Genomic DNA, 27251 nt, shown 5'->3' with positions numbered 1-27251 from the left:
TGGCCGCCCTCCGGTCTCGGCCGCGCTCTCCGCTCGCGGGGTGCGCCCTGGGACCGGCTATGCGTGGCGTTTTGCCCCCATCGCGGGCTCCCGCGTAACGGTGTGCGTTCGGGAAATCGGCCACGACCAAGACCCCAGTGGGGAGGGCCTGCGCGCCGCTCAAAGAGACCCTTTCATGGTAATCACACTTGGGTTCCTTGGCTGCCTGGGCGAGAACCCGGTGGGTAGATGGGGGGCATGAAGGGGCAGGGGAGTGGGCGGGGGGCTCTTTATCTACCCCCTCCCCCTCGCCTTAAGATGGCGTTAAAGAGGGGAGGGATCCGCCAGGGAGTTGACAAATTCATCTGAATAATAAAACGCAGACTGCTTCATAAACAACCCTTCACTGCTCCCGGAGGTTTGGGGAGCTGGAGCTGTGGTCACAACTAGGGCCTGGGCTAATACATTGAACTGACCTGTCTGGGGCATCAGACACGGTGCCAGTCCTGCCCTGCGGGGAAGACAAGAGCACAAAGTGACAAGCCAGTGTGGTAAGTGCTGAGATCCGGTAAGCCCAGGGGTTGTGGGAGCCCCTGGGGGTCCCTACTCCAGAGTGGGAGGTGAGAGAAGGCCCCCTAGAGGAGATGATGTCTGACCGCAGCGTGGACACAGGACACCCAGTTAGACTCTGGCTGGAGCTGAGGTCTGTTCTGGCCTGGGGCAAAGCGGAGTCTGGAGAGGTGGACAAAGTCCGTCAAGGCCACTGGGGCCTTGATCATAGAGCTCTGCCATTGCCCCTACTCCCCAGTGGTCCCTGATGGTGTGGAACTTCCCTGGCCTTGCTCCTCCAGGACTCACTCTGCCCTGGGAGAGGGTGGCTGACACGGCTCGGAATCGTGGCCTCCAGAGGTTTGTCTGGCAGCAGGAGTAAAATGGAGATACCACTTTAAGAGCTCTGAAACTTCACTGTAATAACAGCAACCAACAGGGCTTACAAAGACCGGCACTTGAAGTGGATTTGCTCATCATTTGACAAGACACCTCCAGAAAGATTTTGTTTGTTATAAAGGATGGGGAAACTGGGGTGAAAAAGAGCCAACAGCTTGCCCAAGATGATATCTTAAGTCCTTGCTTTTGGCCACGTGGCTGTCTGGGCTTGGGAAGGCTCTGGTGCAGCCTGTGTTAGAGTTTTGTAATATATTGTTTTATAATTATTCACTATAGACATTCATTGGTGGGTTGAAGTGTGAGGCAGTGAGCTGTGGGTATTAATAACTGACTCGTGTCAGAAGCTTAGCAGTGAACAAAGCACTTTCTCCGATACAGTTCTTAGAGCTTCTCCTGCTTCTTTTCCTGGGGAAGAAACTTGAGCTGCTAACACTTTGTAAACCTCCTAATTTCCTGTAAATCACATGCCCCTGCTGACGGGCTGAAAATGTTTCGGGCAATGGTTTTCACCCTTAGGTCTGTTCATACTGCCCAGCCGCCAGTTAGCTTCTCTGTGTAGTTTATGGTGTAATTTGTCCTTTTTCTGCCAGTGTGGGAGGCTTGGGGCTTTCATGCTCTGGGGTTTTTGAGGTCTGCCAGCCTCTGGGGAGGGAGGTGTTGGGCAAACCTCGTGCTCTGGTGGAAACTGACCCCCCCAGATGTGACCTGGGCATTTCCTAAAGTTGGGGGGGTCGGTGGGTGGGGAGAGGGTGAGCGGTACTCAAGGCCCTCTGATGAGGCAAGTGATTGTCTCCAGGGCTGTCAGCTTCGCTCCTTATAAGACAGTTGCTAATTTACACCTCTCTTTTCACCTACATAAGACATTTTGTGACAGGTTTAACTTTTATGTTATTATTAGCTCTAGCCACTGATATTTCACACTCAGTTCATCTGAGCTACTTATAAAGTGACAAGTCCAGCCAGGGCAACATGGTGAAACTCTGTCTCTACAAAAATTAGCTGGGCATGGGGGCATGCGCCTATAGTCTTAACTACTCGGGAGGCTGAGGCAGGGGGATTGCTTAAGCACAGAAGGCAGAGGTTGCAGTGCGCCATGATCATGCCACTGCACTCCAGCCTGGGTGACACAGCAAGACTCTATCTCAAAAAAAGAAAAAAAAAAAAGTGACAAGTCAGTTACCCTTGGGGTTGGTTGGGTTCCTGAGCTCTAGTGATCACCTGGAAGAAGGAATGACTATTGGCCTCTGATAAATTAGGCTCCTGGGATGACTGCTCCCAACCTCAGTCGGAATCACATGTTGACCAGCCTCCTGGATCTAGTGAGTTCTCAGGGAAATGTGGCTTCCATAATATATTTCACATCTGATTTAATCATTGCAATCTGTTCTGCCAATGAAATGCCCCCAAACAGAGTGTGTCTCCCTGAAAGCAATTGAAAAACATAGCTGCTCATGAACATTGTGTAGTTTATACAAGCATACTCATGGGAACTGAATGGGAATGCATTTTTGTGCAATGCTGGAATTTTCTCAAGTGTCCAGAGGATGTGCATTGAGTTCCAGAGGCTCCGTACCTGCAAGGCGCTGGGCAGACATAGAAGGTACTGTCACCTTTTTCTGGAGATGGGAAAAAGAAAGGAGCTGGAGGAGTTCCCTGAGACCTGGGACACCTGGCAGGTACCTATTTTCTAGGGACTGAGCAGAGAATTCAAGCTTTAAGAGGAATTTTGTTGCTGGACTCTGAGTCCCTGCCAGCCCTAATAAGTCTTAGATCGTGCCTCTGAGCCCTGTAGTACTGAATCAATGGGGATGCTTTTGGCAACAAGTAACAAAACCCAAATAACAGTGAGATTAAGCAGAGCTCAGATCTCCCAAAGATGCTCTCTGCTCTTGTAAGGTCTCTGTACACAGGAATGGGATATCAGTGCCATTTCCAGCAATTCCTGCATGGGACAGGTAGCCACAAAGACTGAGGGTCTGGAGTTCAGAGTAATAGGTTTTGTCTTCTTGAGTCATAGTCTCTTTACTATGCTGATGAGAAGCCCAGGGAACGTTGATGTACAAAGTTGGACATATAATTCAGGGGATTCATGGATCTCTGAAAACCAGTCCTGGATCCCAGCTTAGCCGTCTCTGGTCTAAAGGCACGCGACTTCTCTAATGTTCATGGCAGACCTATTCTGTAAGCCCATTGTGCAGCCAAGCCAGCATGCCACTGCAGTGCAGTCTGAGAGGGCAGAGTTGGGGGCCAAGAGTACAAACAGAGTGGGACAGTTCTCATTGCCTAGCCTGTGAGTTGAAGTCTGTGCAGTCGGTGGGTCTGACCAAGAGGGCAGTGCTGGTGCGGCCTCGTGCTTCAGCAGGGTTGATGAGGTTCAGGCTGAGGTGGAGACCACGTTGCAGTCGCCACACATTCAGTGGTGCACCATCTGTTGTTCTCTAGGTAGCATTCCCGCTACGTGTGTGATGCAGTTGGTTCTACCTATTCCCAGAGACTCCACCGTGGCCCTCCTTGTCCTGGCTCCCACCACTGAGCCCCTAGGGCCATTTAGCTAGCTAGCATGATCTAAGACAGCTTTCTGCAGGCATTCCTCTTGTAGGAGTCATGAAGCAGCAATGTGTATTTTGCTTCTTTTTCTTGTTGTTATATTAAAAAATATTTGTTATATTCTATCCCAATTCATATTATTTGATTTTTTGGCTATATATTATATATAAAAATGTATTTTTTGTATTTTGCTTCTTAATGTCCCTATCATTGTCCTTCATATTCTTGGTACCTTCACTAGGTGGGGCCCGCTGCATGACAATGTGGGTCATCACCAGTTGCTGAGGTGACTTCTGAGTCTCAGAGGGGTATAGCCCTGGCATCAGGCTACCTTGATGGATAAAACAATATGATTTACATATGGGTTGTATTGCTAGTAACATTTTGGAGAGCACCAAGAATGAATTTGGCTGTGCAGCTTGTAATGGCCAAACAAAGGAGGGTGGGTGGAGAGTTGGGAGCTCTGGTTCTGGCCTCTGTGACCATCTGTAGGGCCATGTTTGGGTCCTGTGCTGCCTGGGCCCAGACTCCATCTGTGACTTCTCTGCCCAGCCCTCAGTGTTGTCATAGGGATTAGATAAAATATACACATGAAAATACGCTTAGGAGGCCAGAAAGGGCCGGAAGAATGAAGAGCATTACCAGGATTCAAGCAACCTTCAGAGGACAGAATCCTAGACCCAGAAGGAGCCCCCTGAGTGTATTAAGTGAAGTCACACCCCCGTAGAGCACATTTCTCATAGTGGTGAGGAAGATGATCTGTCATTTTGATAGTTATATACTGGTTTATTTCAATGTATTATGCAAATACAGGCATCACAACAAACGGGGGTTTTTTTTAAATTGGTTTTTTTTTTCGGTTTAGGGTTAAGGAGTTTTTTTAGTTAAAAAAAAATGATAAAAAAATTTTAAAGTATGGTGGTTTTCAGATTAGGCTAGTTATAGTGCAATAGTAGACAAATATGGCCCAAATGGGAAAGTGAGCCCTTGAGGAAAGGCTGAGAAACTTTCAACAAGGGTAGTCCTTCCCTCCTTGACAGCCCATAAGGGGTGTGTCTTTGACTTCACCTGGACCCTTCTAGAGACACAATGTTTGCTACCCTTTGAGTCAGTCCACTGCTTTTGGGGATTCTCTCATTCTTGGGAAGTTCTTTCCCTTCTTCCTTAACCTGTCCCACATGAACCTTTGACAGTCCTGCTTTTCTCCAGCATGAGCAGCTTTACTTCCTTCAACTGCTCTTCAGATGTCATGGTTTAAAAACAGCCCCTCTGTATGTCTGTCCTTTCTTCCCTCCATCCTTCCAGCCACCCACCCACCCATCCATTAATTGATCCATCTCTCCATCCATCTTTCATTCAGCAAAGACTTGTGGGCTGTACCCTGTACTATATACTTTATATTCGCTATCTCTAAGCCTCACAACGATTTTGTTAGATGCAGTTAACCTTTTATAGATGTGGAAGCCGAGGCTCAAGGAGGTTAAGTAGGTCACCTGCAGTCATAACCTGAGAGAAGCAGAGTCAGGAAGGAATCTGACCGTGGTCTGTCTCTTCTTGAAGCGCATGCTCCTTCTGTTAGACAGTGCTGTTCCCAGCACTGGATGACCAAAAATGTCATGATCCCTTCTCTCCTGGTGCTTAGGGGACCTATCCCATGGAGGTGTGGCTCTACATAATAGGTGCGGTGGGTAAAGGCCTCATGAGGAGCAGGGATGGAGCAGCCTGTGCATAAAGATGTGGTGAGGCAGCAGAGGTGCAGAAGACACGGCTGGCAAGACAGGCAGTGGGTGCCTAGCTGGCAGGAGTCTTCCCTGACTGATATTAATCTTACAGTCACAAATGAACCCCTAAATCATTTGTGTACTTTATTTTTTTAATTTTGAAAAAGGAAAATGTAAAGGATAGTATAACAGATATCATGTACCCGTTACCCAAAACGAACAGATGTAACCATTTTGTCTGTACTTGATCCTTTTCACAGTAGGGCTGGACTTAAAGCCAGACCGCTCATCCTTTGCCCTGGCTGGTTTGGGCCCATCCTCAGCCTGCAATGGGCTTTTGGGAGCCTTGCTCCTGAGTTTTCCTGTATTGGTTCTCTCTGGGGGCTTCATGTCCTCAGTTGATGCCAGTGGGCCTCCTTGGAAGTTGTTGACTGAAGAGCCTTGTGCTGCTTCTGACCACACTGGGGAGAAGCCACTCTGGGGAGAGTGTGTGTTTTTTTGGCTGTGACGTTTTTCAGAGAAGTTCATCTACCCTCACAAACACTTGCCTTGACCATTGTGGGTTTAGCCAGGCTGCGGAGCATGGTTTAGTCATGGCTGCCTAAACTGAACCGTAATATTAATGGTAGGTTTGTATATTTGGAAGATAGAGAAAACATAATTCTCTTTTTATAATTATGTGACAATGATAACAAAATACTTTTTGTTGTTGTTGTTAGCAGTGAGGTCTCACTCCATTGCTTAGGTTGGAGTGTGGTGGAGCAATCATAGCTTATCACAGCCTCAAACTCCTGGGCTTAAGCCATCCTCCTGCCTCAGCCTCCTGAGTAGCTGAGACTATAGGTATGTGCCACCATGCCCATCTAATTTTTTAAAATTGTTTTTGTAGAGATGGGATCTCCCTTTGTTGTTCAGGCTCATCTCGAACTCCTGGCCTCAAGCGATTCTCCCACCTCAACCTCCCAAAGTGCTGGATTATAGGCATGAGCCCCGACACCTGGACACAAAATACATTTTATATTCTAAAGTATAGGATTACTTTAAGAGAAGGAAACTAAAGTATGATGGCTTACTTTCTAATCCATAACTTCACAGTTTTCCCTTCCTGCAGCTTTCACAGAAAAAAATAGGTACCTGGTACTGGGTCCTTCTCTCTGCCAAGCAGGAGCAAGGCAGCAGAGCCAGCCCTGCAGCTGCAGATAGAAGCTCTCCATGACGACAGGACGCAGCTTCTCACCCAACTGTTTGCAGCCTTCTCCTTTCCACCCACCGATTGACTCCTGAGCTGAAGCCTGATGTTATCCTGTTTGCATGTAGTTTGCCATGAGTTAGAACAGTGAGTAAAGCACTGCTTTTTAAAGCTGTGCAGAAAGATTAAAAAACTTTTGGAAAGGCTTCCTTATCCAGGGCAGATTCTTGTCAGTTCCTATTGGAGACCAAGATTTCGTCTGGTTTCATAACAGAAAGTGGGGACCCGTAGGGGACTCCAAGTCCTCTTCATTAAGTGCTGAGAATGTCTGGAAACATTTTCCTTCCCTGAGTTGCCCTTAAGGAATAACACCACCAGGCTGGATGCAGTGGCACACACCTGTAATTCCAACACTTTGGGAGATTGAGGCAGGAGGATCACTTGTGGTCAGGAGTTCGAGACCAGCCTGGCCAACATGGTGAAACCCCGTCTCTATTAAAAATATAAAACTTAGCTGGGCGTGGTGGTGGGCATCTATAGTCTGAGCTCCTCCAGAGGCCGAGGCAGGAGGATCGCTTGAACCCGGGGGGTGGAGGTTGCAGTGAGCCGAGATCGCGCCACTGTGCTTCAGCCTGGCAACACAGAGACTCTGTCTCAAAAAATAAAAATAAAAAAGAATAGCACCACCAGATCCTTTTCCCTCATTCTAATGGAGATGCTGCAAAACCCAGCAAAGGCTGGGTGCTGAGAGACCTCAGAAGGCTCTGCTTTACTGGGGCTTATCTTGCAGTAGAAGCCTTACCAGTGAAGGCAGTTGAACATATTCTACAACCACTGCCTATGTGATTATACAGAAATCCACATATGTGTTATACTTACAGACGTACCTTTTTAAAGACAAGTTTGGGTTTAAAAAAAAACTACTTGGCGTACTATATATTAGGCTGGCCCTAGTATACCAAGTACACAGATTAAATGTAAAAGTATTTGTGGGCATGTGGATCTGTGGGGAGATCTCTGGAGTGTAGTGGATTCAGGAGACTCCCCTACCCCTTTAGGAGCTGACCATTTATGGGGGCTGTTGGCGACAGATTCTTGCCCCTCAAAAGCGTTATATATTCATTTCAAAAGCAAAATTAATTTTAGTTCAGTTTTATCTTTTTTTCCCTAATCCTTTAGAATTTCAACGTGCCTTCTTGAAAATTCTCCCTTTTTAGATAACCCACAAATTCATCTCTTTATATTTTCACTCCATTGGAACTGGAGGCTCGAGGAGGAGACAGGCAAAGCCGTCTTTCTTGGCCAACACCGTTCTCACCAGTCTATCATGGTCTTCTTTCAATGTCTGCTTTATTATAACCAGAGATGATGGAAGGAGGGTGGGATCACTGTCCCAAAGCCTTGGGGGCATATATTTTTAAAAACTTCTATGAGCTATGCCTCCTTAGTCTTCCCTCCCCACCCACATTCCTCAGGTTGAGGTTCCTGGGGCAGAGCTGGAAGGCCTAGTCTGTCTCACGCTCCCGCTGAGGAAGTCCAGCCCAGGAGAGGCCAGGTGCCCTGGCACTCCCCAGCAATTAAGGCCAGCTGGCATCACAGCCTTCCCATCCACCTCCACTCACTGACCCCATCCCACCCCCCCGCAGTGGACAGCTGCCTGATCCACTAATCTGGGGCTGGGTGGGTGTTTCCTGCATGTTTGAGATTTTAGGAGGAAATCAAAATAAAGAAACAAAGCCTTTGTTTTATTTCTGGACTCCCAACTGGGGATGGCTGGAGGGATGGAAAGCGGGGAGCAGGAGGAGCAGGTCACTTGGCACTTCAACAACGTAACCATTCTACTAGAGCATTTAACAAGGACTTTTTCTATTTAGGGTTGGGGTGGGTAAATAGGAAAGATGGCAGGACTGGGAGAGCCCCTTTGTGTGGAAGGAGAAAGTGGGGCCGCCCTTGCACCAGGCGGGGCCTCTGGCAGTGCCTGGTGTTCAGGCAGGGAGGGGTCTGAGGCCACCCAGCTGGGCTGCAGAATTGGCAGCCTGGGGACTCAGGGACTTTCAGTCCTCCCTTCCTGAAGGAACCCTCTGCTCCAATTTCTGCCCCGCTACTTGTCTGTGTGACTCTCCGCCTCTGTAGCCTCCTCTTCCATATCTGTAATGGGAGGACGTCCCAGCCACACTCTGGCCTTTCTTCTCTAGTCCCGTCATACTGGGTCGGGCTCTCACCTGACATGTGGAAATGGAGAGCTGCATCCCCCAGTATTTCTTAATTCTTCCAAAGGATTTTCTCCTCATAGAAATTCTCTGAGGGTATCATTTATTGTCTTTAAAAATTGCCCAAGTATTGATGAAAACCCTCCTAATTTGCAGTATTTCTGAAGGTTTCAGGGTATGGGCCATGCCCACTGGCTGCCTGGCCTGCACTCCTCTTTGCCCCATGTGCATACAGTAAGGTTGGCTTCTTCATCTGCTAAGTCACTATGATTGTATATAACAGGCATTCACCAAGGGCTTTTAAGAAAGGGGGTTTTCTGCAGCCCAGACCAGGGCAGAAGTTAGAAATGAATGTCAGACATCCTTCCCTTTTTTGTCACACCGTTGGAGAAGGTCTCTGTGGCTGTCTCCTCAAACCTAGTTTTCTGCTATTTTCTAGGGACCAACTTTCCTGGACACTTTCCCCTAGACCTTCTGAAAACTCCAAATATTCATTACTTTTGATTGCAGAACAAAGATGACAATCTGTCTTAGTCTAGACTGTGGTCTGCCCTTATCAGATGTGAAGGGGCCTGGGCCTGGTGGCTCACACCTGTAATCCCAACACTTTGGGAGGCTAAGGTGGGTGGATCACTTGAGGTCAGGAGTTCGAAACCAGCCTGGCCAACATGGTGAAACCCCATCTCTACTAAAAAAATACAAAAATTAGCCAGGCGTGGTGGCATACGCCTGTAGTATCAGCTACTTGGAAGGCTGAGGCAGGAGAGTCGCTTGAATCCAGGAGGCAGAGGCTGCACTGATTGAAGATCATGCCACTGCACTCCAGCCTGGGTGACAGAGCAAGACCCTGTCTCAATTTAAAAATAAAAACAAAAACAGTCAGGCGCAGTGACTCACACCTGTAATCCCAGCACTTTGGGAGGCCGAGGCGGGTGGATCACGAGGTCAGGAGATCGAGACCATCTTAGCCAACATGATGAAACCCCGTCTCTACTAAAAATACAGAAAATTAGCTAGGCGTGGTGGCGGGCACCTGTAGTCCCAGCTACTCAGGAGGCTGAGGCAGGAGAATGGCATAAACCCAAGAGGCGGAGCTTGCAGTGAGCCGAGATCGCACCACTGCACTCCAGCCTGGGTGACAGAGTGAGACTCTGTCTCAAAAAAAAAATTAAAAAAAATTTAAAAAGGGACCTTTAGATAACTCGTCTAAGAAAGAATTAGACACTCTAGACCTCTATCTTTGCCTACAGTAAGAACCGGCAGAAACGCTGGGATTATTAAGCTATCATTATTACTAGCCAGATCAAGTCAGTCCTCTCCTAACTTGATCAGGGCAAAGCCAGGTGTTAATTTTTTCCCTTTCCTGTTAGAACATTTTGTAACATAAGGACTGGAGATGATGTAGATTAACAGTATTTATTGAGTACTTTCTCTGTGCCAGATATGTGCTGGGCACTGGAGATATAGTGAAGAGAACAGAGGGTGGGCCCTGCCCACGTGCAGGCGACGGTCTAGTGGGGAAGATGCATTACATGTTTGCATCTTGTAAACAACTAACTAAGCAGTTAAGTGCCAGCATACAAGATGCAGTCAAGGCAGACAGCTGAGTGCTTTGCGAGACCCTGATAGTAATCTCATATAGTCTGGGGTGCGGTGGGGGTCAGGGAAGTGTATGTAAGGTGCTTAGCATGTGGTCAGGGCTTAATAAATGGTCATTATAATGACCATCCCTGGCCACAGGGCCCAGCCTGGTTCCACCTCCAGCTGGTGGCTGCTACCACCCACCAACAATAGTTTTGCACAGAGAAGTTTTTCATTAGGCCACGGTTATACAGCTAGCAGAGGGGCTTTGATTCATGACTTTTTATAAAAGTGCTATATGTAGAAAGCAGAGGGGTGGGAAGCTTCCCTCAACCCCCCAGCCAATACCGACCTTTGGACAGGCCTTGCCCCGCAGGAATGGAGCAGCAGGCTGGATACTGAGGAGAAAAAATGCAGCAGTCATTTAGGGCTTGGGGAGGGAGATGTGAGAAGTAGCCTTCTGCTAAGTGGGCTTAAAACCCTGGGATTGGAAGGGTCCCTGAGAAGCCATCACACCCACCTCCAGCCTGGTTCACCACTCCCAAGCTAGGTGGCCAGTCCTCCTTCCTCCGCGTCTGCTGCACAGACCTTTGCAGAGGAAAATCCCACACTCATTGCCATGCCTGCCTCGTTTTCAGGAAGTTTCCCTTTTATTTGGCTTCAGTCCGTCTCTCTGCAGTCTGGTTACTCTTTAAAAATGAAGATTGAATCACCTCTCCCCACCTCAAGGAAGAACCTAGACCCTACGTCTTTCTCATTTTTGGTCAAGCATAAACATTTTCACATTCTTCATTAATGGTGTCTAACATCTTAAATATAAATAATGAAAACAAAGCGAAGCAGCAGCCTTTTTTGAGTGTGCCTTTTTGGCCTCCACCTCTCTGGGCTCTGGCACACTCCTGGGGTGGGCTGTGTGCCTGTCCCTGAAGAATGCCAGGCTGGCCCATCTCCTGCAGTCAAGTAACCCCTGCGGCTGCTCTCTTCAGTGAGATCATTTCCTTTGATCTCACACCTCGTTGCACCAAAGCCAGGCCAAGCCAAGGCAGTGCGAAGAGTTGTCTGCCTTGGAACGGCTGTACCACTCAGATGTGTGTGTGCTGAAGAAGGATGGGTACAGAGTGTTGATTTATTTGGGTTATACAATGTGTAAAACTTTTTCATTGGTGGCCAGTATTTAAAATAAGAAAATAGCCAGCAATCTGAGTTTTTGCGTAGACTCAGATTGCTGGCTATTTAAAAATTTAGACTATGTGGCAAGCTCATTGCTGATATTATGTTGCAGCAGTCAGCTGGTGCGGGGTGTCAGTAATCTGTTTGCGCAGGCCCCACTGCTCTCTGTTGCCTGTACCTACCCCCTTCTATCACTTATTGACACAGCCTCTGCCGGCACGTGACTTTGGGATGTCCGTTTGGTTCTTGATTCCCTCTTGCTGCTACTGCAGGGCAAAGCAGTTGAGATGGGGGATCAGTCAGGAAGCATCTGTCTCTCAGGCAGGGGACTGTAAGATGCAGAGGGATGCCTGGTCCTGCAATCCGGACCTTCCCTTCCCTCTCTTTCACCACCCTGCCCTTCTCCTGGGCTTACCAGAGGGGACTGGCGAACACCGTGATTCCATGAGATGAGCAGCTCTGGGCTGGAACAGCTAAGGAGTTAAGGAACAAACTTAGATGTGCTCTGGGGACTGGGTGTGGCATCCCCAGCTCAGAAGGCAGGGCCAGTCAGGGGACCACACCCTGGGTGCTAGTGAGGGCTCAGTGCTTTGGGAATTTGGACAGCAAGGAAGGACCCCTCGTCAGCACTCCTCCTGCTGGGCTGGTGCCCACGGGTGTCCAGTGGGACTCCTCACGTGATATGTCCTTCACGAGGCCTGCCACTGCAGTCCTCTAGGTCTTGTGTGGCCTATGGCATAGTGCCCACATCACCTCTGCCCTGCTGTCTACCCACGCTAGACTCCCAGCCAGCTGCTAGTATCACTCCTGCATTTGGAAATGCAGACAGCAGACATGTTGGAGTGTCTCTGAGCAGAAAGCTGTGCCAGGGCTCTGGGGTGCCCAGAGAAAAAGAAGACAAGGCCTGGCCCTCTGTCCACTGTCCCACTGTAGCAGAGGAACGTGACCGTGAAGTAACACCCAGCTCCTAGATTTGAGGGCAGATGAGGAGGGGCATGCCGAGCTTTGTGGTCAGAGAGATGGCCTTGGAGAAACCACAGAGCCTCTCTGACCTTCACAGTTCATGAAGGGGCTAAACAGTGCCTCTTGGTGAAGTGTCTTGAGTCATCACATGGAATAATGGTGGCTGAGCACTTGTGCTGCCACCTGCCACGGGGCTGGCATTCCATAGATGGAGGCGAGGTGGCTCAGTGGAAGGAGACCTTGGGGGATAGAAGAGGGCCCTAGAGAAAGGAATGGCTTCTGGGGGATGGGACCTGACACTTGGGTACCATCCCTGCCCTTGAGGACACCAGACCAGGAATCAGCAGAGCAGAGGCTGAGCAAGGGGAAGGGGGCACTTGGGCAGCTCAAGAAAGGCCTAGAATGTTGTGGTCAGTGGGGAGAGCTTCAGGCACCACAGGTGGCATTCCAGGAGATTCTGTGCTCGGGTTTGTTGGGGAGTGATAATGCTGGAGTGGTGAGTGGGACAACACTGGTAATTGGGGCTCAGGCTGGGGGCAGACATGGGCACAGTGGTGGGCAGCCTTGCTAGGCCTTGGCCTGGCATGTGGGTAAAGGGCTGTTCGCATTGCCAGGGGAGAAAGAGGAAGAGAGTTTGGGGCGGAGAGGTGGGCAAAGGGGCCCACCCTTGGGCAGGTGAGGGAGGTGCTGGCTGAATCCAGTTTGTGCAGGGTTGAGCCTGAGCAGCGGAGCAGAGCAGTGAGGAGGTGCGGGGCTCTGTGAGCAGAGGGCAAAGCGGAGTCAGAGTGGGGGCTGGGAGGACAGCAGCCTGCCAGGCTCTGGGGAGGCCGAGGGCCCTCAGTCTGGGGAACCCCAGAGTGTGCAGAGGCTGGCCTTCCCTGGTTGGGTGACCACCAGCGTGACGTTCCCAATTGCGCTCAGATTCCTATGGAAGGCTGTAGAAGTCCTCCTCTTTCACTGCGGGTGAGACGGCCCTGGCGCTAGGAAAATATTAATAGACCCCCAGGGACTGAGAACAAGGATTGAGAAATGAAACTACTTCCTACTCTCTTTCCTCATCTGCCACTCCAAGAAGTTGTGAGCTTGATGCAGCTCTGCCCTCACAGAACCCATGCCCTGCCCCTCACCCCTGGACTGAGTTCTTTCCCGCCCTCGCTGTTGTTGGTTGCTGGGCAGGGGCCACTGTGGGGGACTGGGGTAGGACCCCAGAGGCCAGGTGGCCAAGTAGCAGGCATTCCTGTGAGCCAGGGATGCCAGCAGGGAATACTGTTCTGAAGGTTCTGTGACCTCTTAGACACTGAGGCCCTTACCAACTCCTCGTTCTGAAAGCCACTTAGACCCACCAGGCTCGGTGGACAAGCCTGGGGGTGAGTGGGACAGTGTTTTCATTTTGCACCTCGCCAGGCCTAGGTGCCAAATCCCAGATTCTCTTTTCACTAGCCTGTGCCCTTGGTAGAATGCCTCTCTCCCCTTGGTAAAATGGGGATAATAACCCTCCCCCGCAGCTTTCTGCCTCAGGCCTTTGTGGCTGAACCTGGATTACCTGTTCCTCCCTTACCCTATTCCCATCCCCTTTCCCATCCCCTTCCCCTCCTCTGAGATTCTGGAGCACTTCGAGTTTGTCCTGTGTAATTCATCCACTCTCTCCTGGGCTTTTTCTGCTGGTGAACCTCAGTGTAGTCATCAAAAAGCGTTGCAGGGGCCCTGTTCGGTTAGGCAGCCATCCAGCAAGCCTACATTGTACTTCTGTGTGGACTTGGGGCTAGGGCAGGGTCCGGGGGCCTCCAGCACATGTGAGGCCCATCATGCCCAGCGCCCTCCCCTGCCTAGCCCTGCAGCCTTGGGCACTTGTTTCTTCATCATGCAGTGCTTATTAAGCAGCCACTGTGTGCCAGGCACTGTGCGTGGTATAGGGATGCAAAAAGGAAGATCCCGTTTCCAAGGAGCCAACAGTAACCCCCTCCCCTGCCACTCTTACCCCCCATACCCATTACCCCTGCCATGCACACATATACACTCCACATTCCAGTCATATCATGTTGCCTGCAGTACCGAGCGTCTCCTTGGCTTTTCATGCCTCCATGCGTTATACTTTTGTCGCTTCTATTCTTTACCTGGGACACGCTTGTCCTTACTGTTTTTTGTTCTTTTTATTTGAGACGGAGCCTTGCTCTGTTGCCCAGGCTAGAGTGCAGTGGCGTGATCTCGGCCCACTGCAACCTCCGCCTCCCCGGTTCAAACGATTCTCCCGCCTCCCTGGTTCAAGCGATTCTCCTGCCTCAGCCTCTTGAGTAGCCACCACGCCTGGCTGATTTTTGTATTTTTATTAGAGACGGGGTTTCATCATCTTGGCCAGGCTGGTCTCGAACACCTAACCTCATGATTCACCCGCCTCGGCCTTCCAAAGTGCTGGGATTACAGGCGTGAGCCACCGTGCCTGGCTGTCCTTACTGTTCACCTGGCTAATATCTACTTGGTCTCTAAGATCCCATTCTGTGTCAGTTCTACCAGGAAGCCTTCCGCAGCACCCCCAGGCTGGGTAAGATGCCTCCCACTCCTATGCTCCTGCGTTACCTACCCAGTGTACCATAATCCTCTGCCTGCCTCCCCCACAAAATACACACTGTGTGCCCCATGGTCTGGGGCTGGGCTCAGGCTCATTTATTTTGGTATCTCCAGTTCCCAGGACCAAGCACACAGGAGGTGCTCTGGGAGCATTGACTGGATGTGTGTGATCCCACGGAGCCTGAGCAAGTGTGTGTCTTGAGAGGAGGGTGGCCAACACTGGCTCCTCCCCCACTTTACTCCTGTTCATTCTTCTCTGGGCTCAGGTTACACCGTGACCTTTCTCATGTCATGTGACCTGTTAGAGGATATACCCCCCGCCCCCAAACAAACTACGGGGTACCCAGAGAGGGTGGCTTGGTTTTGTGATGGAGAGCTCATCTGGATTTCGAAACCAGAGGGAGAAACTTTGTTTCATGCTGAACTTGCTGGCAGTTTGATATCTTCCACATTCTCTTTGGTGAACAAGCAACTCCTGAATACTGGAGAAATGCAAAAGAAGGCATCTGAGGAGCTTACCTTTCATCCACTGTTCATTCAGCAAGCCTTCGAGGGCTTGCTCTCCTGGGACATTGCTGTAGTGATTCAGTGGCCGGCTGAGACATGCCTGCTGCCCTCCTAGGCAGAGTCGGGGAGCTGAGCCCCACACACAGATCAGCCTGCTAGCCTTCCGAGGAGGGCGCGGTAGGAGGCTGAGTTGTGTTGAACTGTCACCTGTGGAACCTGCCAGTTTGCAGGGTGCTCAAGGAACTCAAGAAAGGCTTTGGAGAAGCAGGAGGAGGAACTTGGGATGGATTTCAAAGAAGGATATTGATGATGGTAACAACTTGATGTCTGTTGAACAGTCACTATGTGCCAGATACTGGGTCAAGCAAATAAATGTAGCTTTTCACAGCCACCATGAGGCAGATGCTGCCACTGTCCCTACTTTTACAGAAAAGAAAACCGGCCGGGCGCGGTGGCTTAAGCCTGTAATCCCAGCATTTTGGGAGGCCGAGACGGGCGGATCACGAGGTCAGGAGATCGAGAGCATCCTGGCTAACACTGTGAAACCCCGTCTCTACTAAAAAATACAAAAAACTAGCTGGGCGAGGTGGCGGGCGCCTGTAGTCCCAGCTACTCGGGAGGCTGAGGCAGGAGAATGGCATGAACCTGGGAGGCGGAGCTTGCAGTGAGCTGAGATCCGGCCACTGCACTCCAGCCCGGGCGACAGAGTGAGACTCCGTCTAAAAAAAAAAAAAAAAAAAAGAAAACCAAGGTATAGAAAGTAACTTGCCTAGGGTTGCAGGCTGTCTGCATAGCTCAAGCTCCTTGGCAAGGAGTTCCAATTGAGGGGCCAGTCCTGAGCTGGGCAGGGAACAGCTCGAGTATAGGACCACAGGGAGATGGGCTGAGGCTGGGGCAGGGACCCAAACAGAGGTGCTAGAAAATAAGGCTTTCACAGCAGCTTGGTGCCCCCAGCTTCCTCGCTGGTCCTCAGGGCGGAGGTCCTCAGGGCTGAGGGCTACCTGCTGGTACCAGATCTATGCCCTGCTCAGCAGGGTGTCCCAGCCTGGATCTGGGGTGCTGGGGTGGGAAGTGTCTATTTTTGATAACTAGTATTTGCCCTGGTTGCCTCTGAAGCTCTGACCTGCCCAGCTGTTTCACCCACATGGGCAACGATCTGACCTTGGGGGGTGTCTCCTACTCTGACACCACCTCCCAGCTCACTCCTGACCTCTTTCCAGCACTCCTGGATCAGCTGCCTCTGCCCTGGCCTGACTGCACGCACATACTCATCAGCCCCTAGCCAGCAGAGGATGCCTAGCACCACAGGCTGACAGTGGCTCTGGAACTACACTGTGTGGTTTCAGATCCCGACACTGCCTCTTTCTAGCTTGGTGACCTTCAAAACGTTATTTTACTACTCTGTGTCTCAGTTTCTTCAACTGTGAAATGCGGATAATGGGAATCTGTACCCTGTAGGGTTATTGTGAGAATTAAAATCTTCCAACAGCATCTGACACATTCATTGTTTACCTTAAATGTTCCTATTGCTTTTAACATGATGACCGTTGTAATTATAATTGTCGTGGCAGGTGGTTTCTACACACCTACTGAGGCTCATAGTGCTGGGTTGCAGATGGCTAAGCCCTAAGTCCTGTTTGGGAGGTGCCCGTATACTGGTGGGAAAGACCCAGGTATTGACAGTTACCATGTGGAACTGTGGAAGCATGTGGTACTTAGGGGTCATGAGTAAGCCCAACAACAGTGTCCCTCCCTGACTGACTTCAACCTTGGCCTTTGCTTGGATCTCTGGACTTCTGTCTGATCATTTCCGCTCTGCTGACAGCAGTCCAGGTATGATCCTGGCAGAGGAGATTAGAAGAAAAGCAGGGATTGGTAGATTAACAGAAGACTTGGGTAATAGACATCTCCAGAGATTACCAGGCAGGCTACCCCTAAAGGTCCTGAGCCCTTCCCATGGAAAAGGATGGCCACTAAGTGGGGTGTTTTGGAGGGAACCAGAAGGGTAGTAGGTTAGATCTGGGGCAGCAAACAGATTTTCTCTCTGGAGCAGTCAGTGTGTTCTGCTGCCAGGAGTACTGTGTTGACAAGGAAGGGGACCGTGAGCCATCAGTGTTGTCTGCCATGGCTCTGGGAATGGGAAGGAGCAGCACCCATGCCACCTACTTGCCATCGAGACTTGCTGTTTATGGCATGAAATCACATACATGGTTGGGTGGGTGGTTAGGGCTTAATAATGTAGTGAGCTAAAAAGCACTGGTGGCTTTTTAGAGGAGTTGAGAGGCCCAATGACAGTGCCACACTTGGCTTAGCAAAGATATGAAACAAGGGGCTGGAGCAAAGTCTCAGGGAGTGGAGAGTGAAGCCTTAAGGGATGCCAAGTGGCCTAGACCCCTATGGGGTCACGTGCCATTTATGCACAGCCTGCAGGTCAGCGCTCTGGTGAAGCTGCCCATTTCTGGGAATTGTGCAGAAGGGAAGGGCAGCTCCTGGAATGCAGAGCCATTTCCTCCACGTGGGTTGGGTCACTCCCCACAGCATGTCCTCATCCCCCTGGGTTGGGCACACCCAGACATCGTAGAGATGAGATTAGCTTCCCAGGTCTAATTCAGCTCAATGTGAATGAAAGTCCATTCACTTTCCTAAGAGCCCCATTAATAATGGATGTGTCCTTCTCTCTAACCTGATTTACCTAAAATACTTGCAATTCAATTGATGGGGTTAGGGGGACTCTTTGAAATAATTAGTATAGAAATACAGAAGCAAAAAACATTAAATACCAAACCTTCAATAAAGTTGGCAGCATCTTTGGGAGAGCCTCTGGATTGGCCCCGGCCTAGCCTCTGAGAATCTGTGGTCCCACGGTCAGGGCCAAGGGAAGCAGCAACAGTGATGAAGAGTGCCCTGTAGGACAGTGAATCATGAAGACACTACCCTGAGAAAAGAAAAGCCATGTGATGCAGCAAAATGAATTGGCAAAAGAATTGGAGGCAGTGTGGCACGACCACTCTAACTTGACCTATGGCGTCTAACCAGTCCGCAGCAGTTGTCCACTAAGGGTGGGCATTGTTGCTGCTATGCAGCTCCTTCTGGGCACCATTTTCCCTGGCCAGCACATAGGACACTGCTTTGGAAGTGATGCTGGGTGGGGTGGGGTGCATGGAGAGGCCAGGGGGCCTGTGGACCCCTTGGCAGCATCTGTAGCTGAAGCCATTCATTTAACATGTGCTGCTCACTTAGAACAATGGATGCAGTGGTTTTAGGCTATTGTTTTGGGCAACAAACTCCATAGAAGCCCTAGAACCTGGAAACCTGAGGAGAAGAGGCAAATTTCATGAGGGATAAGAACCACCGAGCCCTGCCATTTTGCCATTTTGTGGGGGCTGCGGGGGCCTGCTGCTGTCTTGGACATTTCTGTCTGTCACCGCATCAGGTCCTCCCGAAGCCCTCTGCAGTGTGGATGCCCTTCCCTAGGGCTGTGGATGGGGCAAGGAAATGGTTTAAATCACTGAAGCCTACCAGGTTGAAGGGAAAGCAGGGCCCAACTACTTTATCAATGTAAATATGCCCTTGCTGAGGGACCCTCCAAGATTTTCTCACTGGGGCCTTACACCTTCCTGGGGGCCCTGTTCTCTTATCTTATAGATGGGGAAACTGGGCACCAGGAAGTTAAGAAACTTGCCCCAGGTCACACAGGGAGTCTGTATTGGACGCCGCAGTGAATCTCCGGCTGCCTGGCTGTGGAGTTGAGGCTGTGTCTGACCTCCCAAGCTGTCCCACTGAGAACCGTTGGGCTGTTATACAAGACTATTCCCGGGAGGTCTTAGACACACCCATGCTAACTTTGAAGATTGCTGAGTGAAAAGGTTATACTGGGGTGATCAGTCCACCCAGCCACCCACTTCCTAGGGGTATGAGCCGGCCCCTTTCAGAAGGATGGGTGTGACCCCCTGCTTCTTAGCACGAGGGAGGCCTGTGTGGGTAGAAGACCGCACTGGGGAAGTGATGAGGGCAGTGTGAGTAGAGACTGAGCTTCCCATGTGTTAGGCTCTGCCTGGCCCTGTGAGGGGCGAAGGAATGAGAAGATGTGGCTCTTGTCCTTGTGGAGCTTACAATCTGTCTGACAAGGTAAATCTGGCATTCGGGGAAACGACTTCAAACCACGCAAGAAGGTTCTACCCATGGGGAAAGAAAGGGAGCAAGAGGCAGACAACAGCCAAGAGAGCTTATTTTTCCATTTACAGATGCCTGAGGTTTTTGTACACATGTTATTAAAATTATTGAGGAAGCGATATTGCCTTTTAGGCAGAAGTTTCCAGTATGAACAACGGTTTGGGTTGCCATGAAGCCTGTGGCCTGGGCGGGGCCCTGGGAGCAGTGGTTGCCATGGCAACCAGCTCAGCCACCCCCATGGCCAAGTGGCTGCTATTCCCAAAGTTGGTTTCTGCGTGGATGGGGCTGCCTGGAACCTTGGAGCCATTTCCCATGGAAACAATGCTCTAAATGGTGGGTGATGTTCCCACACAGGCCTATTTTGTCTGGCTGTTAACAGAGCAGAGATGGTGGTGAGGCTTCTCATGCTGAGAGGAGGCTGGGAATGAGAGAGTGTGTATGTGTGTGTGTGTATGTGTGTGTGTGTGTGTGTGTGTGTGTATGTGTGAGTGTGTATGTGTGTGTGTGTCCTCCCTCTTCTTGGGAACAAAGTAAACAAGGTGACAAAACGAGCATTTGGGCATCTTCTCAGAGCTCGGCGTATCTTATACATTTTATTTCATGCTTAGAGCAATCCTGCAAAGTATGAGTCTCCAGCTAACCCACTTTACTAATAAGATACTGAGGCCATGGAAGGTAATTTGCCCAAGGTCACTCAACTGGTCAGTAGGAGAGTATTCAGCACAGAAAATAGTGGGGAAATTTTAAGGAGAACCCCAAGTCTACCTTATACCACCTTCCCACCTCAGAGGGGCACACCCATCATCCCCTAAAGTGAAGACCCAACATCCTAGAATGATCTCTGAGGTGCTTTTTAGTTGAGAAGGCTGGAAAGGAGAGGTGTTGTGAATGTAAGCAGTTTGCTCCTTAACCACCAGCCAACCAGCGTTTCATTCTGTGGTGACTTTCATCATAGCCTGTGAGTGGTTTTTAAAAAATCTTTCTCTGTACCGCATGAGACCAGCTGGTTTTGTAGGAGTGTGGTTCATGGTTCTTGGCATCTTGACCTCCCCATCTGCAAAGACACCATTTGATCAGTGTTTTCTGAGGGGCTGGAGAAACAGGCCTATCAAAAGGAGATGGCACCTTTAGGAACTGGGGGGTTCTCTGGACTCATTCTCCAGCTTTGGAAACCCATTCTTTGTTCCTGACTCACACTTGATTCCAGAGGGCTCTGTCTGTGCCATTAGTCTGATCTCTTAGTAGGAGAGAGACAGTCCCAAGCCCTGGCTGAGAGAGTTGTCCCTTAGCTTTCTCCATGGGGAAGCCAGCTCTGTGGTACGTAGGTTGTCTGACCATTGTTCAGAAATGCGCGTTGAACCTCTAGTTCGTTCAGTAGGTGTCTGCCCTGTGCCAGTGCTATGCCAGGCTCTGGGATACAGAGAAGAACAAGATGCTGTCCCTGCCCTTTTGTGCACAGTAAACACGTAGAAAATTCTAGGCATCATTGTGGCGTCTGTGGCAGGAACTTCAGGGCTCAAAGCACAGGTGGAGGCAGCACCTAGTGCTGACCCATGAGGAAGTATGTGCTCTCCTGGGGGTCTCAGGTGTGCGCAGAGGCTGCAGCGTGGCCACAGGGCACATTGGGAGTCCACAGAGCTGGTTGGGGGTGAGAGTAGAGTGTGAGGGGCTGCGGCACGTGTGTGGCTGGAGAGGTCAGCAGTGGCAGCCAGCGACAGGCATTGACTGTCCTGTGAGGGGGCCTGGACTTTCCTCCTCAGCGTTGAGGGGCACAGAAAGGGTTTTCACAGGGGACCCAGTCTGATGTTTGTGTGAAATGAGTCGTCTAGCCCTGTTCCATTGCGTCCAAATTAGAAGGGAACCCTGGCTTGGCTCCCTGTGGTCTTTCAGGGTTCAACCTCTGAGAGCAGGGTGCTGTCAAAAGGAGGGGGCCCCCACTGGCCATTTCCTGCCCACTGCCAGAGGGCATTTTTTAAGGAGTCCCCAGGTGATTCGGCTCTGGGTGGTCTGAGTGCTGACTCAAAGCTTCATTCATGTCCTCCAGCATATTTACTAGTGTATTTCTTATCTTGTTTTCTTTTGAGAAGAAAATAAAGACGAACGGTTTTCCTTTTCAATACCTTCCCACCCACTTAGTATTTTTTAGTTATGTTGCTGCCAGCAGAGAATGGAAGCTTTAAAAACAGCCAAACACCGACTGGGCGCAGTGGCTCACGCCTGTAATCCCAGCACTTTGCGAGGCCGAGGCAGGTGGATCACAAGGTCAGGAGAGCAAAACCATCTTGGCCAACATGGTGAAACCCATCTCAACTGAAAATACAAGAAAATTAGCCAGGCATGGTGGTGGGCACCTGTAGTCCCAGCTACTCAGGAGGCTGAGGCAGGAGAATCTCTTGAACTCGGGAAGCGGAGGCTGCGGTGAGCTGGGATTGCGCCACTGCACTCCAGCCTGGGTGACAGTGAGACTGTCTCAGAAAGACCAAAAACCAGCCAAACACCAGCAAACACCTTTCACCCACAGCCCAGCGCCATTGCCCAGGACAGGGCAGCAGTTGCTGAGGGGCAGTAAGGAGTGAACCCCATGCCCAGGGCAAAGGAGAGAGGCCACTAGGCCACCGCTTCCTCCCCATTTCTGTCACCCTGCAACTCCCCTCTGCCCTCTCTCCTTGGCCTGCCTTTACCGTTGTGGATTTGGCCATGGAAGAGCTCAGTTAAGTGAAGTATCAGCCTGTCTCATGTTGTAGGAAGATGCTGGAACCAGATCCTGGGGCCACAGCCAGTGCCTGGTCCTATCCTGCCCCAAAAGAGCTGAGATCCCCACTCGAATGAGAGGAAATCAAACATTTTCAGGTGGCTTGAACATTTTATTTTCCTGGGAGCATTTTAATAGTGTTAAACTTTTCTAGTACACAAATATAATGCATGCTTGTTGTAGAAAACTGAAACATTAAGAAAATGAAAATGCCCTGAAATGTGCCTCAGAGACAACCAACTGCTGAACCTCTTAATGCCTGGATCCACACCTCACACCTGACTGCGCAGATTCAGACTCCGCCTCTTTGTGGAAGGTGGATCAGGTGTACTTACTAGCTGTTTGCAGCCTGGCTTTTTTTCATACCATAACAATGCACTTTTTCTAGGTTACTGAATATCTTCCTTTTAAATGACTGCATAGTACTCCATTATATGAATAAACTTTTTCTTTAACTTTTTCCCCCAACATTAAGTTATTTCTATTTTCCCCCACTCTTAACATCTTTCTTCACTTCTCTGATTATCTCCTTAGAAGAAATTCTCACATGGGGTAGAGCTGCAGGAGAGGGTATGAATATATTTATGCAAGTGTATTTTCAGTACAGCCTAGGCAGATTTGCACTTTCACTGCAGTGTAGCAAAGCTTGTTCTTCCCTGACACTTTGAGGAAGTCCTAAATGTCAACATCAGGCTTCAGTAACTACAAAGCATTCTGCAGTGACTCTCGCCTGTAGCCCCATGCAAATCAGTGTGACCACATAACCCACATTTGTATTTAGTCCCCTTTCTGTCAAAATCTGGAACTAAAGACTATCTTAGAGCTGGAAATAATTATAAAAGTAATCTAATCCAGCCCTTTAAATTCATAGATAAGGAAACTATGGCTCAGAGAGGTCAGTGGCTTTCCCAAGTGGTGGCGGAGCACACAGGGCACGCAGTTCTTTGTCCTCCAGGCCACGCTGCCACCCTCCTCTCTGTGAGACCATCAGTTTCCTGGTCACACATACACCATGCTGTTTTCCCTCCCAGCTTGCACAGGGATTCTTTCTTTTCTTCTACACAGCAGTAGGATCAAGCTTTCCCTCCCTCGATTCAAGGTCAATTTTTGTGCTACCCAGGAATGCCCCACCAGGAGGTGGTATTGCGTCTTCCTGGCAGGGTCCACAGTTAGCAGTTTAGGTTCCTGGCTACAACCACAAATTATTCTTTAGGGGATCCCCCTACCTGCACCCGTGTTTAACATTTGGTGCTGTCAGCCTCCTTCTGGAAACTCTTGGCTTCCATCATGACCACAGATCCTGGTTTCCTTCCTTTCCTTCTGAGTACCTCTAGGAGGCTCCCTCCTGCCTCTCCTCCTTATCACTTTGCGACACTATTTACAAAGGTCACTCTTCACTTCTGTTAAGGCTTGATTATTCTTTAGAGTCCTGCTCCCACTTCCAGCTGCCTCCTGGTCACCTTAGCTCAGGGTTCTCAGCCTCAGCACTATTGACATTTTAGGATGGCTAATTCTTCATTGGAGGGGACTGCCCTGTGCATTGTACGATCCCTGGCCTCTGCTGAACATCTAGATACCAGTGGTACCCACTCCATTTTGACAACAACAAAAAATATCTCTAGACGTTGCAAATATGCCCGGGGAGCAAAGTTCCCCCGATTGAGTTGGTAACCATTGCCTTAGCTGGCCTCAATAGCATGAAAACAAAACTTCGACCTGCTCCTACCTACCTCCTCCCCAAATAAAATGAGGTTGAAGAGAAGCCGTAAGATTCCAGCATGACTTTGTGTATAACACAGGGCAAGAAGCAGAGAGAAAGGAGCCAGAATCTAGAATTCTGAAACTTTGAAGGAGCCTCAGAATCCCAGAACTCAGGTGTGCTAAGCTATCATGGCCCCCTTTCTAAGCTTAGACACAGCTTCAAATCCTTCTCAGCATAGCAGCCCAGTTAATAAGAGGGGATGTGAAAGACGAACCTCCATGACAGCCTGCTCAGACCATTGCCCTCATGTTAACCTGTACAAGTAGAGTTTAATGGCCAAAAAGCCTCTTTGACATGGCTTTTGGCTGTACTTGCTAAACAAGACCAGTGGTACTGTGTCCTCAACGCTGGGCCTGGCACATAATTGGTGTTGAATAAATGATGGTTGAATAAATCACTTTAACAGTGACTATCTCTGGGTAGTGAGACCAGGTGTAATGCTTTTATTTTCTTTTGCATTTCTTCATTTTCAAACCTCTTTATAATTGAGAGTATTTACTACTTTATAAAGGAGGAAGACACATGAATATCTTCCCCTAAGTTAAAAAGCCCTGTCTCATTCCACACGTCTTGCTTCCTTCCGCAGGTCTGACCTTCGAGAAACATGGCAACCAGCGCCGTCCCCAGTGACAACCTCCCCACGTACAAGCTGGTGGTGGTGGGGGATGGGGGCGTGGGCAAAAGTGCCCTCACCATCCAGTTTTTCCAAAAGATCTTTGTGCCTGACTATGACCCCACCATTGAAGACTCCTACCTGAAACATACAGAGATTGACAATCAGTGGGCCATCTTGGACGGTGAGACCTGGGTGGCAGCCCTGCATTGGGTGGGATAGTAGATGGGGAGGATCAGGGACATTTGACAGGTTTCAGTGGGGCAAGGTGGTTTCCTTAATGTTGCTGTTACGGGATGGTTGGTATAAAGCTGTGTGTCATTTTCAGGGTGAATTCTGAACAGGGAAGGCCTGCGTAGAGGACTTGCAAGGTTTCGTGGAAACCAAAATGTGCATTCAACAAAGAGGGGAGGCTAGAATCATGCCAACTCAGCGATGACATGATTGTTTTCTCTTGCTGATCAGAATCTCTGATTAACAGTTATGGACGTCTTTAGCTAATAAAAGAGGGAAAAGCAAGTTGTTTCTTAATGAACATAGTTTACTTGGTACTTGTATATATGTTCCTTTGGGGGGAATCTCTTGCATCTGACATTTTGTTTCTAGCTGAGTATGAATTAGTCTGGATTAGTAGTTCTAAGTGTGACAGCCAGGCCAGCAGCAGCCACGGCATCCGGAAACTAATTAGAAATGCACATTCTCAGGCCCATACTGATTTGGAATTCTGAGGGTGAGCCCAACAGCCTGTGTTTTAACACACCCTCTAGGAGATGCTTGAAATCAGGTAGTATTACATCTCCAACTTTGTTCTTTTTCAAAGTTGTTTTGACTAGTCTAGGTCCTAAGGTATTTCTATGTGAGTTTTAGAATCGTTTAAATTCTAAAATCCTAGATTTTGATTGGGATTGTGTTGAATCTGTAGATCTGTTTGAGGAGAATTGATATTTTACCAATGTTGAGGCTTCCAACCCATGAACACAGTATCTCTTTCCATTCGTTTATTTATTTATTTAGGTCTTCTTTAATTTCTCTTGTCACTTTTATTTGTAGGTTTTTTTTGTCTTGGCTTTTTTTTTTTTGAGACGGAGTCTCGCTATCACCAGGCTGGTGGAGTGCAGTGGCGCAATCTCGGATCACTGCAACCTCCGCCTCCTGGGTTCAAGCAATTCTCCTGCCTCAGCCTCCCAAGTAGCTGGGATTACAGGCGCGCATCACCACACCCAGCTAATTTTTTTGTATTTTTAGTAGAGACGGGCTTTCGCCATGTTGGCCAGGATAGTCTCAATCTTCTGACCTCATGATCCACCCACCTCAGCCTCGCAAAGTGCTGGGATTACAGGCGTAAGCCACCGCACCCTGGCTTATTTGTAGTTTTGAGTGCATAGGTCTTCTACGTGTTTTGTCAGATTTATACCTGCATCTGTATTGATGCTATTGTAAATTATTATTTTTGGTTTTTTATTTCCATTTTCAATTATTTGTTGCTAGTATATATAAAAATAATAGGTTTCTGTATATTAATCTTGTAACCTGCAACTTTGCTAAACTCACTTATTAGTTCTAGTGTCTTTTTTGTAGATTCTGCTGGATTTTTCTGAATAGACCATAGTGACTGCAAGTAAAGACAGTTTTACTTCTTCTTTTCCAATCTGGATGGCTCTTTTTTCTTTTTCTTGCCTTATCTCATTGATTAAAATCTCTGGCACCCTGTTGAAAAGAGGTGACAAGAACAGACATCCTTGTCTTGTTCTTTATCTTAAAGGGTAAGTGTTTGGTCTTTGGCATTAAGTATGATGTTAATTGCAGGCTTTTTATGGATGGCCTTTATCAGGTCATGGAAGTTCCTTTCTATTCCTAGTTTGCTGAGAGTTTTTATCAGGAATGGATGTTGGATTTTGTCCAGTGCTTTTTCTGTGTCTACTGAGATAACCATATGGTTTTCCTTTTTTAGTTTGTTAATATGGTAAATTACATTGATTGTTTTTTTTTGTTTTTGTGACAGAGTCTTGCACTGTCACCCAGGCTGGAGCACAGTGGCACGATCTTAGCTCACTGCAACCACAAACTCCTGGGCTCAAGAGATCTTTTTGCCTCAGCTTCCCCAGTAGCTAGGACGGTAGGCACACACCACCGAGCCCAGCTAATATTTTACGTTTTTGTGGAGATTGGGGGGAATCTCCCTTCGTTGCCCAGGCTGGTCTCGAACTCCTGGCTTCAAACAGTCCTTCCACTTCAGCCTCCCAAAGTGCTGGGATTACAGGTGTGAGCCACCGTCCCTGGTCCTTGATTTTTCTTTTTTCTAACATTAAACTGACATTGCATCCCTGGAATAAACCCCACTTGATCATTATATATTATCCTTTAATATGGTTGGCTTTGATTTGCTAAACTTTTGTTTACAATTCTCATATCTGTGTTCTTGTGAAATATTGGTCTATAGTTTTCTTGTAATGTCTGTGTCTAGTTTTGGTATCAGAGTAACGTTGGCCTTATAGAACAAGTTTTATTCAATTTTTTGGAAGAGTTTGAGTTAAATTCGTATTTCTTCCCTAACTGTTTAGTAGAATTCAC

General features: G+C 48.9%; 1 protein-coding gene across 2 annotated transcripts in view; it reads left to right on the top strand.

Annotated features, from left to right (window-relative positions):
• The first annotated feature begins 6 nt into the window (after window positions 1–6).
• MRAS (muscle RAS oncogene homolog) overlaps window positions 7–27251 on the top strand; it is a 56608-nt gene continuing 29363 nt past the window's right edge. The window contains exons 1-2 of one of the 2 annotated variants that reach the window (XM_011958139.1): window positions 283–530; window positions 24654–24864. In XM_011958139.1, coding sequence (XP_011813529.1) covers window positions 24672–24864 — 193 coding nt within the window. In that variant the 5' untranslated portion in view covers window positions 283–530; window positions 24654–24671. Of the gene's footprint in view, window positions 179–282; window positions 531–24653; window positions 24865–27251 lie in introns of those variants that run through there. The other variant, XM_011958140.1, reaches the window with a different exon arrangement.

The sequence above is a fragment of the Colobus angolensis genome, unplaced genomic scaffold, assembly GCF_000951035.1.
Source record: "Colobus angolensis palliatus isolate OR3802 unplaced genomic scaffold, Cang.pa_1.0 Scaffold46, whole genome shotgun sequence".
NCBI classification, from domain to species: domain Eukaryota; kingdom Metazoa; phylum Chordata; class Mammalia; order Primates; family Cercopithecidae; genus Colobus; species Colobus angolensis.
This window is presented reverse-complemented; position numbering and strand designations above follow the sequence as displayed.